The sequence below is a fragment of the Paramormyrops kingsleyae genome, chromosome 16, assembly GCF_048594095.1.
Source record: "Paramormyrops kingsleyae isolate MSU_618 chromosome 16, PKINGS_0.4, whole genome shotgun sequence".
NCBI lineage: Eukaryota > Metazoa > Chordata > Actinopteri > Osteoglossiformes > Mormyridae > Paramormyrops > Paramormyrops kingsleyae.
This window is the reverse complement of record NC_132812.1, coordinates 12,751,635-12,769,491: the sequence shown is the minus strand read 5'-3', so window position 1 is coordinate 12,769,491 and position 17,857 is coordinate 12,751,635. Positions and strand designations below refer to the sequence as shown.

Sequence of the window (17,857 nt, the reverse complement as noted above, 5' to 3'; positions counted from 1 at the left end):
TAAAAAGACACAAAAGCAGGAACTAAATGTGAAAGAATTGGGACAAGCTATTAATCTGCAGTTCTACACACATGAGGGCCTGCCTCTGATGCTATATGGCACGTAGAAGGTTAATGTCTCAGATCACTTCCCACTGATGATGATGGAGGCAGCACAGCTTGTAACTTACTGATGACGAGCTTCATACAGTCGTGCTATTTTAAAGTATGACAAATCTGCAGTGCTGTGTGGCTCTAGTGGCATCATCAACCCCAAGCACCATATGTGCAAAATAGTCGCTACAGCTGCCTATTTGTTCCACATCTCCACCTCAGCAGACATTTTGCTTGTATGTGAGGGTGGAAGCTAAACTATGTCTCTGCTTTGATGCCATTAGCAAATCAGTGGTCCAGAAAAAGTCTGGTACATTGGTTCAGTGAGAGGCATCAATACAGATGCCTCACACCTTCAGAACTGATGCTTTGAATAGAATAATGAGGCTTTATTCATCCCAGTGGGAAAACTGTCTTTTCACCTATTCCATTTTGCTATCCACACACACACACACACACACACAACACATATACAGACGAGAGCAGCCTTCTGATCATGGGCACTAATCCACACATCTTTATCCATTCTACACGTTGCTGGGTCTCCTATGTAAGCTCCAGTTTCCTCCCAAAGACATGCAGTTAGGTGAATTGACAGTTCTCTGAATTGCCACAGTGTATGTGCACTGTCATCCTGTCCAGGATGTTCTCCGGCCTTGCACACATATTCTGCTGGAAATAGACTCCAGCCCCCCCCCCCCCCCATCCCTTCTAAAACCCTGCACTGGATGGTTAGAAGATGCAGAAAAAGTCTAGGGTGACAAAACTTTGAATGACAACAATGAGTCACGACCTTATCTGCAGAACTGCACCTCCTACAGTACCATGTCCCTTTCACCGCAATGGGAAATGCCAGCTTTTACTTGGTCCAGGGAATTTGTGTCCCTTACCTATAATCAGCCTCCTAGCATTAGAGTTCTCTTAGAAATGTCAGAAGCAAATACTGAGCAAGTGCCAACCCTACTTGGCTTCTAATAAAAAAGTGTGACATGCTTGGTATCGCTATTGGATTTCTGCATTGGAAGATATTTTATTACTCCATAATCATCAGCTTTGCTTTTTCATTATGCTATTGGACGCATTTGCCAATGCATGTTTTAGTGAGTTATTTCTAGGACAGGGACTAACCTTTGGCTGTACTCAGCTTGCACGTGTAGGTGCCACTGTCATCCTCGTGCACCGAGTTGAGCAGCAGCCTGCACTTTCTGCCATCAAAATGCATCTTGCAGTTGAGCAGTGCCGGCTGGATCAGTTTGCCGTCTGCAAGCCAGTCTACGTCCACGTCCTGCGGCCCAGTCATGTGACACTCGAAGAGCGCAGTCTCTCCTGCACTCACCGTCACGTCACTCACATTCCGGGTAATTGCCAGAACTGGCTCCATTGGGGGCACTAAATGGAATAATAGGGGACACAACTGTTTTTAAAGGACAATTTAGGTGATTATAAATTCCACAATGGAAATCTAAACCTGCGGTATGTGTCCCCAAAGTTTCAGAAAGGTTCTCCATTCCATAAAGTACGGCAGCGTTACTCATGCATTCTAATCTCCCAGTGGTCAATATAACCCTTAAGTGCTTTTATGCATCTCTAAATTACATCCCCATTAAAACTGAAATAAATCTAAAATAGAAGAAATCCATCCTTTATCTTGCCAGAAGCAAAGTCAGGCAACATTGCAAAGAATACCAGACAGCAGTGGAGCTAAAAAGAATTTCCCTTGAAAGACTTTTGATCAAGATAATCCACAGAGAGATACGACTGGGCCTTCCTGAGATTGTTCATTTCCATTTACGCTAATTTGCTTAATCTCACTTACACCAGGAAGTTTTATGGGCTGCTAGTGAGGACTCAGTCAGCAGAAGATCAAAAACTCTGAAGGTGTCAGGGACATCAGAGAAAGATGTGAAAAGATTTCTTCCATAATTTAAATAAATATGAGTCCTTTTATGTTTTTTTTGGGGGGGGGGGTGAATTAGCAGTGCAGTTGATTAATGGGTTTAATAATACCGCCCATAATGCACATACGAGTGTCAGGTCTGTCAAAGCTGACAAGCCAAGCATGTTCAGTCCTCCTGTAAGTCAACTCACAAATAGTCTTTGTTTTGACACCTTATTATACTTCCTGGCTCTATGTCTTATTTACGATGACATGCGTTAATCCCATCAGGGAGTTTTATCGCTGTGTGCTCTCTGCAACAAAGATGGCTGACGTAAACTCTTCAGGAGCACCGATACTTTGTATTTGTCTGTGATCTTGATTAATGATCTCCATTATATTACATCATATTAGCTGGTCCAGCCAGAATGAGCATTAAAATGTTTCAGTTCTTACCTTTAATCTCCAGTTTGCAGTCACACTGCTTAGTGCCGTATTCGTTGATGATTTTACAGGTGTATACACCAGCATCAGACTTCCGTGCTGAAATGATCTTCATCTCAAAGGTCCCACTCTCTGTTTCACGCACTATGTGCCGTGCGGCAGTTTTTATTGTCACCCGGTCCCTCAGCCTGAAGCCAGAGAAAGTCTTTATTTAGGCACATTTAAGACAAGTTTTTCCTCAGAAACAGTACTGAGACAGGCCTAATTTGATAGAGAATCATAGTTTTTTATGCCAAAGTACATGGACATAGGCATCATTGTTTACATTTTTCATGTCTGCATATTCTTCCATTTGCACACTGCCAATCATTGACACTGTATATACTGCCATTCGCACACTGCCTACCATGTACAACGTATATACTGCCATTCAATGACTGTATTCGATGCACACTGTATATACTGGCATTAGCACACTACCTACTATGCACACTATATATACTGCTATTCACTGATTGTCTACTACGCAACCTGTATATACTGCCATTCACCCACTGCCTACCATGCACACTATATATATTGCCATTCCCCCACTGCCTACCATGCACACAGTATATACTGCCATTCCCCCACTGCCTACCATGCACACTATATATATTGCCATTCCCCCACTGCCTACCATGCACACAGTATATACTGCCATTCCCCCACTGCCTACCATGCACACAGTATATACTGCCATTCACCCACTGCCTACCATGCACACAGTATATACTGCCATTCCCCCACTGCCTACCATGCACACAGTATATACTGCCATTCCCCCACTGCCTACCATGCACACAGTATATACTGCCATTCCCCCACTGCGTACCATGCACACAGTATATACTGCCATTCACCCACTGCCTACCATGCACACAGTATATACTGCCATTCCCCCACTGCCTACCATGCACACAGTATATACTGCCATTCCCCCACTGCGTACCATGCACACAGTATATACTGCCATTCACCCACTGCCTACCATGCACACAGTATATACTGCCATTCCCCCACTGCCTACCATGCACACAGTACATACTGCCATTCCCCCACTGCCTACCATGCATACTGTACATACTGCCATTCCCCCACTGCCTACCATGCATACTATATATATATATATATATATATAGTATATTGCCATTTACATACGGTGTTTGAATAGCCTTGATACATAGCCTTTTATTTATCTTCTATTTAGTCTTTGTTTTTAGCTTCCTATGCCTGCTTAATTTATTTAATTTAATTACACTTATTTTTTTTTTAAGCCAAATTTACATCTCACTTGTACCAGTATAATTGTGCACGTGACAAATAAAATCTTGAAACTAGTATAAAATCTTGAGTCTTGGATATAGAGGTATATGAGACTCCTGGCAAGCTTACCAATAAATCATGGGCTTGGGCTGCCCATGTATCCGTACAGACATGGTGACCTCTTGTCCTTCTGTCACCACTTGGTTGGTGAGGGCTACCTGTTTGGAATTTGGAATCGGAATTCAAGCGCGATACCACTGTAATTATTAATTCTGGTTACAAATTTTTATGGTATTAAAAATATAGGTTCTGTGACTATAATTATAGGAGGAGGGCTGGTATGGAACCTGGAAAACAGGAGGCTCCCTGAACCGGATGTCAACGATCTTCCGGGGCTCGGCTTGGCAATATGGCCCTCCGAAGTCCATCCCTTCCTCCAGGGGGCTCAGGTACTCCTCATCGGACGTGATTGGGCTGCTGATGTCCATGGGCACATTGAGACCTCCCCGCTGCTCATGCATCGGTTCTGCCAGCGAACAGACATGTGGGGAACGAGACTGAATGTAGAAGTGGCCAGATGTACATATTTTGGGAACACAATAATTAGCGACCCATTGCTGCATGGTCATTGGTTGTGTGCAATTCTACAATCGCAGCAACTTGTTTTATGGGTTGCTTTTTATCCAGGGGACTCAGTTCACCAGACACTGTATTTTTATTTCGGCAGTTGGCTTCCTCTTCATGATCATGACTGCCAAACTGATTCCATCACTGTGAAAGAGACCTCATCAAAACACCGGATACAACTACCAATCATTTCTCTGATTCCTAATACATACCAAAGATTTGAATGCTGATGACAGTTCTAAGCAGCATTTGTTCATATATTACAGAAATGAGAATAAGTCTGAAACTTAGCCTGGTTATTTAATCCCAATGGGATCTTCTGACTATAAGCAGATATTGGATCGCTGGTTCTCATACTGTATCGTGTCCCTGCGATCAAACTGAATGAATGGTGCTTTCTATTGTGACGGAAGGTAATGTGAGAAATCAAAAGTTGTGCTGTCTGTCATATTTTTTTTCACATTACCACACTAAACATTTAATTCCACAGGAATTAGGCTATTTCTTTTTTTAGTACATTTTCATTCAGATCCCACTTTATTATGTGAGCTTATCTGATCTGTTAGGGCAGGTGATTCAATTAAAATTAAAGAAAACACTGCCAGGGCCTATAAGATTAGCTTTGAATTTCAAAACAAGAGGCCAGACACTGTGCTTTTTTGTACCAGTGCCAATGAGAAGACTCCATCAGCAGTGAAAATAGAGATTAAATTACTTCTAATCTCTTCAAAAACTACACAAAACACAAAGGTAGCTTATGAGATCTATTTTTTCATTTTAAAATTGATCGGGAAACCAGGGTGCTGTTCACAATTCATGCGATAGATTTTGCTTTCGGGTTGCCATGGAAACCTTCAGAGAAGAACCTCAGTTGGATGCGGTATTAAAGCATCTTGCAGTGAGTAAGAAGCAGGGAGAGGCGTGGACTGAGTAGGGGGTTCATAGCATGGGTGCAGGGGGAGGATCATAGGCAAAGCTGAAAAATTGCACATGTCCAACATGTATGTTTATGTGCCTTCGTCTTCCTTGTCAGATATTACGTATTTAGCAATGCTAAGCAGACTAAGGTGCAATTATTAATTCTATAGTGTGCAGAAGGAATATAGATATACATTGTCTGGCACTAGCTCCGTAAACAGATGCTCTGGTCCATTCAACACCATGAAATAGAAATATTATTGTTAATTAGTCATTATCTGTAGCTTAAAACATATCGCTTGGAATTTCGAAGGACATTTTAATTTCCTTTGACATGTTTTTCTGCCTCCTTGTTTTTCAATATGTTCAATAGCTCACAGATATTTTTTTGGATTTTTTTCCCCAAAATAAACAGTGTATACCATATTCATCATATTTACCACTTAATAATATTTATTATTTTTAGTGCCAAAACAGGCTGTTCTCTCCTTCTTCATTATTACTGTTATTATTGTGTTTTGAAGCTAACACATTTTTCCCAGCCTCAATGGTCCAAGGTGTCTTTCACACAGTGTTGTCCCGAATACCTAATGAATATCTAGGGTTTAAAGGTTATTTCCTAGGATGAAGAGCTTAACTCTGAGAGGGTCTGAAAAGGGTCGCGAATCCCCTGATTATTTAGATAAATCTCCGTAAAATGAAGGACTTGGCACATTTATCAGACTGACGTGGCACCAGAGGGTCCCCTGTCTTCACTCGCTGCTTGCAGATATAGATGACAAATTCTCCAACTTACTCACCTGGTTTGATGAACAAGGTGGAGTTGCAGGAAGCTTTCCCGACAGCATTGACAGCTGTCACATGGTACGTCCCAGCGTCACTCCTCTTCGCTCGTCTGATCAGCAGCGAGTGTCTCTCTCCCTCCACTTTTACCACGTGAGTTGGTGTGCTCGTTATCTCTTCGTTTTCTCTTTTCCAGGTGACTAATGAAGGAAATCCATAAATAACTTACAGCAGATAGGTCTCACCTACCAGTCTGCCTTATGAATTTTGCTGGTTACTTGTAATACAAACATGTTATGCATATCATATTATACTGTCTGAATAGGAGTATGTTGGCATTTGTCTGAAAACATATATAATGTGACTGTGAATTGCCCCCGTGATAAATAAAAAAAAGAAAAACAGAAAGTGAAGGATTTATTACCTTGTGGAATTGGAGTGCCAATGACAATGCAGTTCAGCTGCACCTCTTCTCCAGCGGACGCCACGGTGTCCTGAAGGGGATACTCGAACATGGGAATCTCCTGGGGGTCTTCTCCTGCAGACACGTACGAGTCGTCTGAAGAGTCTGCCCAGGCGGCCAAGCATAGATGGGTTAGTAGTGCAGTTAGAACCACAACAAGACTGGTTAAAAAGAGTTTGGTTGCACGAACACAACCACAGATCATTCACAAGGGGATGAGTTTGGTTTATTGATGCAGGCATTAGAAAAACATAATCCTCACCTTCCTCAGGCGAAAGGGGTCGAGCACGCTGCATTTTCCCTCTCCTGCTCTTCATGTCTTTTGCAGTGCTGGATCTCTTTTTTCTGTCACTTGATTTAGGGGCATCTTCCATGGGTTCTTCTTCAACAATTATTGCTGGAATTGCAAGCTTGGGAGAAGTGGTTACAGTGGGTAGTTCTAGGTCCATCTTCTCTTCTTCTGATGATGGACTGGAAACAGGTGAAGGGGAGATTGGGCGTGCAGCAAGCATTGATGGGACTTGGGGTGGGCGTTCTTGGACACAAGGAAGCTCTCTTTGCACAAGTGGACTGGCGGGTCTTTGTTCTATCCTACGCACTGACAGTTCAACCCTTCGCGGCTTAGACTCTTCCTTTAATAATAATGGGGCTGGGGGTTCTTCAATGCAACAAGATTCAGTGACATGCTTGTACTCATTCTGCACAAGTGGGCTAACAGGCCTCCGATCTACTTTGCGTATGGGCAATTCAACTCTCCTTGGCGGAGAGTCATCTTTTGGTAGAGTAGGAGACGGTGGTTTCTCTTCAGTTATACTTCTTGTTTCACTTGGTAAATAGTTCTGAAGTTTTTCCCTTTTTGGGCTGCTCCTTTGTGGTTGTTGAGCTAAACTTTGCCCAGGTAACTCAACCAGTGGCATAGCTTCTAGAATAACAGGTTCTTCCTCAAGTCTGCTCACAGTAACACTAGTAATGGAATTTTTTGTGGTGTCTGAGCATTGAGCATCTAATGGCTCTGATTGTGAATTTTGTAAATGCTGACCTTGAGGTTTACTTAGTGATTGTGAGACATTTTCGAGAGTTTGCTCTCTTTCCTTCTGTTCTTGTTGCTGCTGGATGCGTTCCCTATCTTGCAGTTTCTGGATGACTTGGAGGGGAATTGGCTCTAATTTTTTCAGAGGTTGCCTACTCTTAGAAGACAGTTGTTCTGTAGAGAAAGACTTTTTCATATGGGGCTTCCCCACCAATTTCTTAATACGTTGGAGCTCCTCTGTGAACTTGTTCTCAATGTCCTGAACCTTTTGTGAGTAGTGAGGCCTGTCCTCCAGAGAAGTAGCCCTCTGCCTAAAGTTGGATCTCCTCTGAGCAGCATCAGCTTTGAGTGCTTCTCTCAGGTCCTCCCTGGAACTCTCTCTTGAGATACCTAATCGACTACCACCATCATCAGAGTCAATGGAAGGGGTCCTGTGGAAACCTGCCCATGAACGTCCAGAGATAGACCCCTCAGGTTGGTCAATACTCCTCCTCCTTTCCTCAAATACTCGTACCTTCTCAATGATTTTGGAGCTAGCTCGAGTAAGCTTTGGTGAAGGCCGTGGTGTCAGATCCTTCCGGGAATATTCGCTGACAGGGGTCTGAGGACGGGAGTCAAGGTTGCTACTCTGAGACATGGCTGAGGATTTTGGTTGCTTGATCTTCTCCTCAAATTCTCCTGGAACTGTGTCTTGGTATTCACTTGGGACAATCACTTTCTTGCGGGGGGTGAGGGGTGTGGCAGGGGCTGACCCAGAACGACTGGGTAATGGGGAAGTGGAGGTACGGTGACTAATTTTGGGAGAGGGGGGTGGGAGAGCTTGGGGGGAGGCTTCCCTCAAAACGTCTTCTGACTGGCCCCTGAAAGAAGGTGATTGAGGGAAATGTTCTGTTAGGGTAAAAGTCTGGGAGAGGGATGAGCCCAGCTGTTTGGAAGTGGACAGGAAGCCAGTTTTGCCCTTGGTTTTGGAAAGAGGAATGTCTCGCAGTGCAAGTGCTCATCTTTCTGAGTATGTGTAGATTGAGGTTTAAAAATTATTATATGTATGGTGTCGAAAGTTCAAACATTGAATGCAAGGATTACTATAATGAACATAGGATAAAGGAAATGGACAGGAAAGAAAAAATAAACTGAATTTAAAGTGGAGGTATCTGCATTATGAAAGATTTAAAATATTATGAAATAAAAAAAGTTTGAAATACAAATCTAAATAAACTTGTTACATGTGGATCTCTTATCAAATGCTGTAGTCTACAATAATATATGTGTAAAAATATAAGATACATGGCATGGAATTACTAATATAGTACCTCTATATTGACAAACTACCAGCTGTTTGTGAGTAAATATCAGTGTCTTGGTATATTGAATATACCAGAACACTCATATTTTTGAATGGATACATGTATATTATTGACTCTAGAATGTTCTATGGTGTCTACCAGCCTATTCCTTCCAACATAACTGGACTATAACAACAGATATCAGCAATTATTGACAGGATTAAGATATAAGATAAGAAAGGTGCAGAATAAATCTTGCTACATGCACACAGTAATCCATGTCAAGACAGATGCAGTAAAGAGTGTGAACTGAATGAACTGTTGGTGAAAGCCTGGCTATCATCCAGAGAAGCACAATAAAAAGGCAGTTCTGCTGCTAATGCAGTACTGACTCAGCTGCAATCAACTGACTCTGCATTCTGCACAATCCTACTGTATATTGTTTCTTTGCTTTCCTTCCTAGTCAGCAGATGCCTGTAACTACAAGTCTGTCATATATCAAGTTTATGCAAAATCAGTGGTTAAAACATCCATAACAAAACAATCAGGCAGGAGTGCAATAACTGAATGCCTGATTTCCCAGAAAGAAATAATAAATCATACATGACTCCCCTATACTGAATCTTGGAAGGTATTTTATAACAGTACTTGTGCATGATATAAACCATTGTCTATATGGTCATCCAATAACAATCACCTAAACGTAACCAATTATATAACTGTAGTTCCATTATAACTATTTGAACTGTGCATAGAATATTTCCCATTCGAATGGTAAATCATTACATTTTTGTTGCCAATTGTTTCTCCAATGTAAATACTAAAGGTAATGAGAAACATATTAGTATTTTGTTCAATAGACCGTAGTGTCTTAATATATTTTTGAAGAAATGGATTAATCAATGTATACGTAGCTGATCAGCAAACACTACTGCATGTGGTTTAATCAAGCAAAATGATACTTAAATATATGGAAATCTTGACATGTGCTTTTTATCTAACAGCCTTTGCAGTAAATGTATGTATCTTTTGTTAACTGGATAATTGTAAATGTCTTCCTAGGACTTTCTAGTAAGTGAAAACTGTTCTTGATCAGAACCACCCTTCACAATGCCTTTCTTGACATAAGTTCATGCAAGCAGAGCCTTACATTCATGCTGAAAACATCACCTGGTAAAGGACAGGCGAACACAGCAACAAATGGGAAAAACCAATGCGGTCAGTGATGCTCCACACACAATGAGATGCAAATTTGGTGTTTAATGCTGTAACAGAAAGACAATCTGCCAATACGGCAAATATACCCCATAGATCACAGCAAATGTTGCAAAATGTGCCAATCATTAAATTTGGTTTTCTTTTACATTTGCATCTATTGATATGTGGATCAGAACTCAAATAATTGCAAATGGAGAAGAAAGGGGGTCAAAGGAAAGTATGAACTGAAACTGTAAAAATTTAAATGAAGGACAAGAGTATAAGTAAAAAAAGAGGTTATTTATGTATATTGGAATCTGTCATTATTATTAATAATATTTGCATGTATGTATAATTTGTCCAGAAAATGTTTCAGTTTATAAAGTTGGCTCTACTATAGTACCTTTCTCTAAATTAGTTTTGTTTAGTGTGCTTTTTAAATGACAATGTAATGAATTTATTTGAATTTATTGAATTTTGTTAGCCACAGAAATGTTTTTTTGTATCTTCACAAAAATTATATAACTGGATGCATAACACAAATTAGAGAATATTTATGACTATGTAGGCTTTATATTTTAAAAATACTTCAGATTAATTCCTAATTAAGTTTTCCTTTAAACAAGCACCTGTTTTTTCAACAAATAATGTAGATGAATGAAATAGCATTCTGTCCTCTTTATGAATCTCACATTTAAATCTTGTTACTGGAAGAACGATTTAAGAACAATGTTAACTACATTATGAATGACATACCATGATACATACACAAAGTGAACAAATGAATGCAATTAAATGATCAGAAAAAAATATGCCAAATAGATTTTAAGACTAGGGGCAGAAAAGAATAATTCAGGTTTGGTACTGGTCTGTTATGTTTGTTTTCTGACATTTATAAAGGATAATTTTGAATGCTGCCGCATATTATTTGAAAATCGATCCTCCCAAAATAGATGTGACCTCTTAATAATATACTAGTGGACATTTATATATGTCCTGGATGCCATGCCTATATTTAACACACAAAAGATCAGTCTATGTGGTAAATGTGGTATTAGATATCAGATAAACTGGATGATGAAGGATGTCGTTTTTTCGATCAAGATAAGCCTACATTATAAATAAGATAACCTTACATTTAGTGGAAAACTGAGTACAATACGAAATGCTAGCGGCTGGCATGAGACAGTAGTAAACATCGAATGGAAAGGAAATCCCACAAGAGGTACGAAAAAATCACAAGAACAAAATACGAAAGACGAAAGAGGCAGGAGCGTGTCAAAAAATTAACTGAACATTATACCGATATCTTGTCTTGCTACTTGCATTGAAAATATTTAGAGAATTTTGTAGTGCGACCCTGAGCTATAAATAAATGGACAAATAAATAAAATAACTGAAGATTTCATTACATGGAAAGAAATATATAACTAAATTATGGAATAATTAGTTATTGATAAAAATGAACACTTATGAATTGAGAAAGAAAGGAGAAATGTTGGGAGGAGTGAATAGAATATAGTGTTAATGTTTACAGTAAACCCTGGCTATGACATAGGTGGCAAAAAGGACACTTCGAGGAATGAATCAGAAGATACAGAAGAGTAATAACAACCTAACTACAACCAAAATAGCCCAAAACTGCAAATCCAGTTTGTCTGACAAATATTAATACATTATGGAGATCTCCTTGGTATAAAACAACACAGATGCATACAAATATGAATGCTGTGACAATAATACATTGTCAATAAGCTATATGACTGCTCATGTTGATTTATCACACGAGACATGCAAGGCTAAAGGGCTGCCTTTCATTAGTGATCTGGCTTTATCTTAGCTGAATATTCAAAGCAGCCAATTTTATTGGCACAGAAGTATCACCTGGGATCAAAATGAAACTGAATATAGTGGACAGTAAGAAAGAGATTCAGACCATTCTGTGTCAATCCTCCCTCTGTATCTTCTGCCATTCATATAGTGATACTATGTTGCCCTCAACCGTTTCTGCATTTCACGTGACGTCTCTGATCTTGCTTTTTTATTTTTAAATCTGGGTGCTAAGCTTTTTATTTTATCGACAGCAGCATGTTATAACCAGGGTCTACTGCAGAGCTAATATTAGCTTGTGTGAAGTTGTGGCTGTCTTTGTTTTTATTCGGTTTTTGCTGTTGTGGCCTTTTGTTTGTTTTGTTCATTTGTTTGCTTGTTTTGCGTGTTTGCTTTACAGGGCTATAGAGAAAGTCCTTCCTCGGTAGAGGCTGAACGTGCTACCATAGTAATCGCTCGCTAAAGACACACTTTCCTCAGACCCCCACACTGGTCGGGACAAGTTGGCGCGAGACGCCCGAACCAGAGGCTCGACCCCAAGGTGCCTGATGAGGGTTCCCGCTGGCTCCCTGCCGTTAGCTTGCCTGGCAGGCTTGGAGACATCCTGTAGCCCCGGGGCTCTTGAACCCAAGGCATACACCTCCTTCTCTACCACTGTGTTCTGGTTGGCCATCCAGCTGTCTGTCTGGGAACCCCTATGGCCACTTGTATCTGGAGCGATGTCTGTCATCCTGTCACCATCGCCTGGAGGTGGCAAGAAAAGAAAAAAATAACGTTGACATGTGAAGGAATCTACAGTCAAAAATTTAATACATTTGTTGTTTACAGAGATACAAACTGTCACCAAAGCAGGTATAAGGGAAAATGTAGAATCTTCCCCGGAGGATTCCCTGTACGTGATTAATTTGCTAGCCTGTCAAAATTTCACATTTGTCTTTTAAGTTTATTTTTAGCCAATGTCACTCAAAAATAGACCTTTTCCCTTTTGACACTAATAGGGAGGGTTTGTAACAAGAATCCAAGAATAACTATGTGTTTATTTCTAGTAGCTATTATTTTTGCCGTACGGATTCATTCCAACGAATGAAAATCACAATATTAACCATTCATGTTTCCCTCCCTATAATTGTACAGAGTTCATTTATAGCATTGTAACAATAATGTCATTATGGGTATGTAAGACTAGAAATATACTTTAGAATATATGTAACCATACAAAAAAACTGGAGACTTGAACAGTGCTAAAAAAGTACAAAAAAAGAGAACATTTTAGGAATCAGTATTTTCCTGGGATGTGTTGTGCGTAAAGAAAATCTATTTCAATGTAACATTGATGAAGCTTAAGAATACATTTCACATTCAAAGAAAACATTAGATTTTTTGCGTAACCACTGATTGTCAATGCATACCTTATTAAAATTTGTTTCAATTTCAAATATGCTAGATTTTTAAAACACAGAAATTCAGATGAAATCATTCATATAAATCATTTTTGCACAATTAACCATTTAAAAAGACTTTGGACCAAGTTTTCGCTTTTCTTTCCTAAAAAGTAGAGGTGGTCATTATTAAAACAAGACCCCACAGATATTTCATTGCCCCATAGGTGCTGGGCATTGCTGAAGAAATGTATCATTCAAGACTCAATTGTCAGTAAGAGGGAGGAAACTAATTTCACGAACATCTTGCCGCATTAATGCACAAACTTTTCACAAAGGGCATGAGGGAGCTATAAACAAGATGTATATCCTCAAGCATAGAAAATAATGAATGAATACATTAGCACAAATACCCTGACACTAATCTAATACTCTATTTATAAGGCATTTCTGATTCTACCATCCATACGTTCTGTTTAGACCATGATTTGCAATTCCTTTATTTGAGAGCAGACTCTCATATCTGCTCACACATACAATGGGGACTGTACATTAACCCACCACATGGAGACCAACATTCACTTTGATAATGTATATATGCATATATGAAATACTGGATAACAAACACTGCAAAACAAACTGTTGAACCTACCCAACAGTACAGAAGGTTTAACTAGCTAGCACGGGTACAATGTTTGTGAATCAATAGTGTGTCCAGTTTCAACTGATAAAAGAAGAAATGTCATCACGTGTTTTTCAGCAAGCGATCTTTTGCGATAATATTACCTGCTCCGTCCCCATATAATGTAAATGTAAATAAACATTTGCTATAAAACATAAGATGGCTCAAGGTCATAAAGAACCCACTGGTCGCAATACACCAAGGGATTTTTACAATAAAATCTACTGAATCTATTGTGCACCTTGTGAATTGAACAACCAAGAATTTGTGTACAGTGCCGTTGTAGCATGGTTCATGAGAGATACAAAATACATCAAAGAGAAATAATATTGGAACAGTGTTGTCTTATTAGAGTCCATGTAGGCTGCCCCTAGTAACAGAACCTGAATAAATCTCCAAGTCTTTCTTTGCCATCTCTCTCCCCATCAGATTTCCACACTATATTTTGTCTTGTTCTGGAAACCAGGCTGTGTAGCTATTTATACTGTCTAAGGTTTTACACAAAAAAACACCAGCTGAAATGGAGGTGGTAATTTGTAACATTGATGCTGGTCAACCACATACCTCAATTAAGTCAAAAAAGGACATACTTTAAAATGAAAAAGGACAACAGCTTGACAGAACACTATAGCCACCCATTACCTGCTATAACAAAAAAAATGATATCTATTTAAACATTTTAGGAAGACTGGATAATTACCTGCAGGCACTCTGTGTGCAACCTGTTCCTGAGGACCCTGACCATCCTTGGTTTCCATAGGTATCTGTGGTTCTGCCGCCTCATCTTCTGTGGTCTCTGAGTCTGGATAGATGAAAAGGAGTCTGGTTGTACTAAATCGTGATCAGTACTTGTGAAATGTCAGGTAGTAAGAGAGGGCCAAAGGCAGACAGGTGCAGACTGTCATTGATCAGTGACAAAAAGCTGACAGATGGCATTGCATTAAAAGAAAGCTAGATCTGCAAACAAGCTATTGAAGAACAAAAGAGGACAACAAACATTGGTTATTACCATAACTTTGTTTCCTGCAGGAGCGGAAAACTTCGCTTCCATAGTGGCAGCAAGGAGAAGCAGACAGAAGAGCACAGTTACTAGAGAAACCAACCACGCCCCTCTCCCGGTCAGTTGCATTCCCTGGTGATCACCGCTAATCACTACCTGTCGGCATGGCACCTGCTTTCTGTTGTGCTCCAATAATCATTTATTAGACGCAAGCTGTCTATTATTACAGCGAAGTGTCTTTCAATTACAATCCACATCTCCGATTCATTTGACTAGAGTTTGCTACAAATTGCATCCAGATTTTTTTTCTATAGTAAGCAAAGAGCATACCTTATTTAAAGATTGTTTGCTACACTGGAAAATTCCAATAATGGTGAAAGAATTGGAGTCTAGCCTTGATGAATGGGATTCACCAAGAATGCAACCAAAGTGAAAATGAGCACTGGACCCATGATCTGGACATGCGTTATATGACATATGTTAAAGATAATGAAGATATGTGCAAAATGTAAAATATGAAGCACTTTTAAAAATTCTTTTCAAAGCTTTATGCATTATACTTTCATTTTATATTGTATTGTTTTTTTGTAAATGTAAAATTTCCCCCAACTATCCACAAGACATCCTCTAAAAAACCATTTTAAAATATGAATTTTAAAATGTTTTATTGATGGTAAATTACTTTATATTATCATTAATTATCATTTCAAAATGTAAAATAAACCATTCTACGAAATAGTAAGATACTAATATTAAATATTTTAAATGAAGAACACTCAGAATTTAAACTTTTGCATTAATTACTAAAATAAATAATCTTCATAATATAGAAATAAAAACCATGAAGTACTGCCATATCCATAACTGAAAATAGGCTCTGCTTTACGTCTTATTCTCACATCAATTATTTCCATCAGAGGCAAAAACTGAAATGGAAAACAATGAAATATAAAATAGTGAATAAAATAAATATATTTATCATCCTTTGCATTTCCATATAACAAAACCATTATAAATTCAAATCATAAATGCATTTAATTTTCATAATTTCATTTCATTTTGTCATGTAATTTAAGTAAAAAATAGTGCATTAATTAATTTCATTAATTACTTTCTGATTAATAATAATATGAATATTCTTTATGTTAAATTTTTATGAGACTTGGCAGGAATATCAACACTGAACAAGAGGAAAATAAATTATTCAAAATAGTAAATAAAGCAAAACACTGTTTATATTTAAAAGAATAAAAATATTTATTCTCATACAAAAATTAAGCAAACACAAAGCTCACTCCATGACAGACATTTCTTAATGGAACATATTCCTTAAGCTGTATGAAGGTCAAGGTTTTTGCAATAAAAATATATATAAGGGCTACTTTCCATACAGTTTTATATTTGCCTCTTAAATTATGTTGTGTACTGAACCATATCACTTTCCACAGTACTGAGTGATTTAATGATTTCCTGAGACAAAGAACTGGGATCTCTGAAAGGGCATAACTATGCAAAATAGTATTTTTTTTTATAGCACTTTACTTAAAGCGCTCATACAGTATATAAACGCATTATATATAACTTCATAATGCATTATAATGCATTCATTAAGTATTATATGTATGACTATAACTGTTCATAAAAAGGTATAACACATTATAACCATGTTTATTATGCATTATGAATGCTCTATGAAGCTCTCATCTATATAAGGTATCCATTATACGTTTTATGATGACTGCTTTAAGTAAAGTGCTACCAAAACTTCAATTGTCACTGGAAAATACATATAGTTCAGTGAACAAAAACAAACCTAGTGTGTCAGCTACAGAAACCCATTCTATTCTCCAAATGTGTGTTTTCTGTGTATTTTGTATATTGCTTGGTCTGGTGCCCCCCAGCTGCCCACCCATCTGTGACAATGCAGGGTATCTGTAGACAACAGATGCACCAATCAAATCTGATTTATCAATTGTTTTGTTTTCCTTCTACGATACTAGCATTGTAGAGCTGCTCTTATAAGCTCTGCTTCTGGGCCTCCAGGAATCACTTGTAATGCGCGAAATAAAGAAAACCTCAATCAGCTGGCAGTTACTATGTACACGCTTCGTATTTGTAAGATTTCATTATGTACCCACAAATCCCAGACCTGGCAGTTTCCAGACGTTCTCAAGTTGTTGATGACACGTCATGAGATGGAACGGCCTGTATCAGAGCATCACTAAACTAAAGATGTTACTCAGAGCTTTTGGCTAAATTACTTGATACTATTTCCTATTCTTAATTTAATCTGTATTACAAAATACCATGGTAAAAACACTGTTTTTAATACTGTTCCTGCCTCAAAAAGTTATTGTCCATAAACCCAAACACACCATGGGTAAACCTCCCAAATGTTCGGCTTGAGTGTCCAGTTTTCTGAAATAAGAAAGGAAAAAAGGCAGGTTAGTACCAGACTAGATAAAGTTTGAAGAAATACTACAAAATGGAGTCATTCTCTGTGCTGAAAGGTCACACGAGAAACCATGAAGAGGCAGACAGTGCTGGAATTGCTATTATGTATCAATGATTCAGATGAAACATACTGTTTTACACTTGAGCAAGTAAACATTGATAAATAAATATTAAGTGCTATGCTTCATCAAAAAAGTAAATGAAAAAAGTTGCCCTGAACTGAATTCTACACACTTATGTATTTATATGTAGATACACGTCTTTCTGTTTTTTAATAGCCCTGTAGTCTCAATTTCACTTTAGTTTAAATATTCATTCTAGACCGGTTAGATGCCATTAAAAAATTGCAGATGATCTTGGGTAGCTATTAAACTATTTGCCCCACTTACTGGAAAGGGGTGTCGAAATGATTAACGTGTAAAAAGTAAACTGCCAACCATCTTTTTGGTGGCTTCATATACCCCCTGTTAATTACCAGCAGTGACAAAAAAACT

At 38.6% G+C, this 17,857-nt stretch overlaps 1 protein-coding gene across 7 annotated transcripts in view; it reads right to left on the bottom strand.

The window, feature by feature from the left end:
• Window positions 1–17,857, bottom strand: part of LOC111838616 (striated muscle preferentially expressed protein kinase-like) — a 63,490-nt gene that overhangs the window by 23,528 nt on the left and 22,105 nt on the right. For 3 of the 7 annotated variants that reach the window (XM_072700425.1, XM_023801797.2, XM_023801801.2), the window contains 11 exons: window positions 17,285–17,327; window positions 14,919–14,953; window positions 14,610–14,711; window positions 12,433–12,592; window positions 6,771–8,398; window positions 6,470–6,613; window positions 6,063–6,245; window positions 4,065–4,243; window positions 3,847–3,935; window positions 2,425–2,600; window positions 1,221–1,481 (listed from right to left, as the gene is read on the bottom strand). In XM_072700425.1, coding sequence (XP_072556526.1) covers window positions 1,221–1,481; window positions 2,425–2,600; window positions 3,847–3,935; window positions 4,065–4,243; window positions 6,063–6,245; window positions 6,470–6,613; window positions 6,771–8,398; window positions 12,433–12,592; window positions 14,610–14,711; window positions 14,919–14,953; window positions 17,285–17,327 — 3,000 coding nt within the window. The remainder of the gene's footprint in view (window positions 1–1,220; window positions 1,482–2,424; window positions 2,601–3,846; window positions 3,936–4,064; window positions 4,244–6,062; window positions 6,246–6,469; window positions 6,614–6,770; window positions 8,399–12,432; window positions 12,593–14,609; window positions 14,712–14,918; window positions 14,954–17,284; window positions 17,328–17,857) is intronic. The other 4 variants (XM_072700426.1, XM_023801799.2, XM_023801800.2 and 1 more) reach the window with 4 other exon arrangements.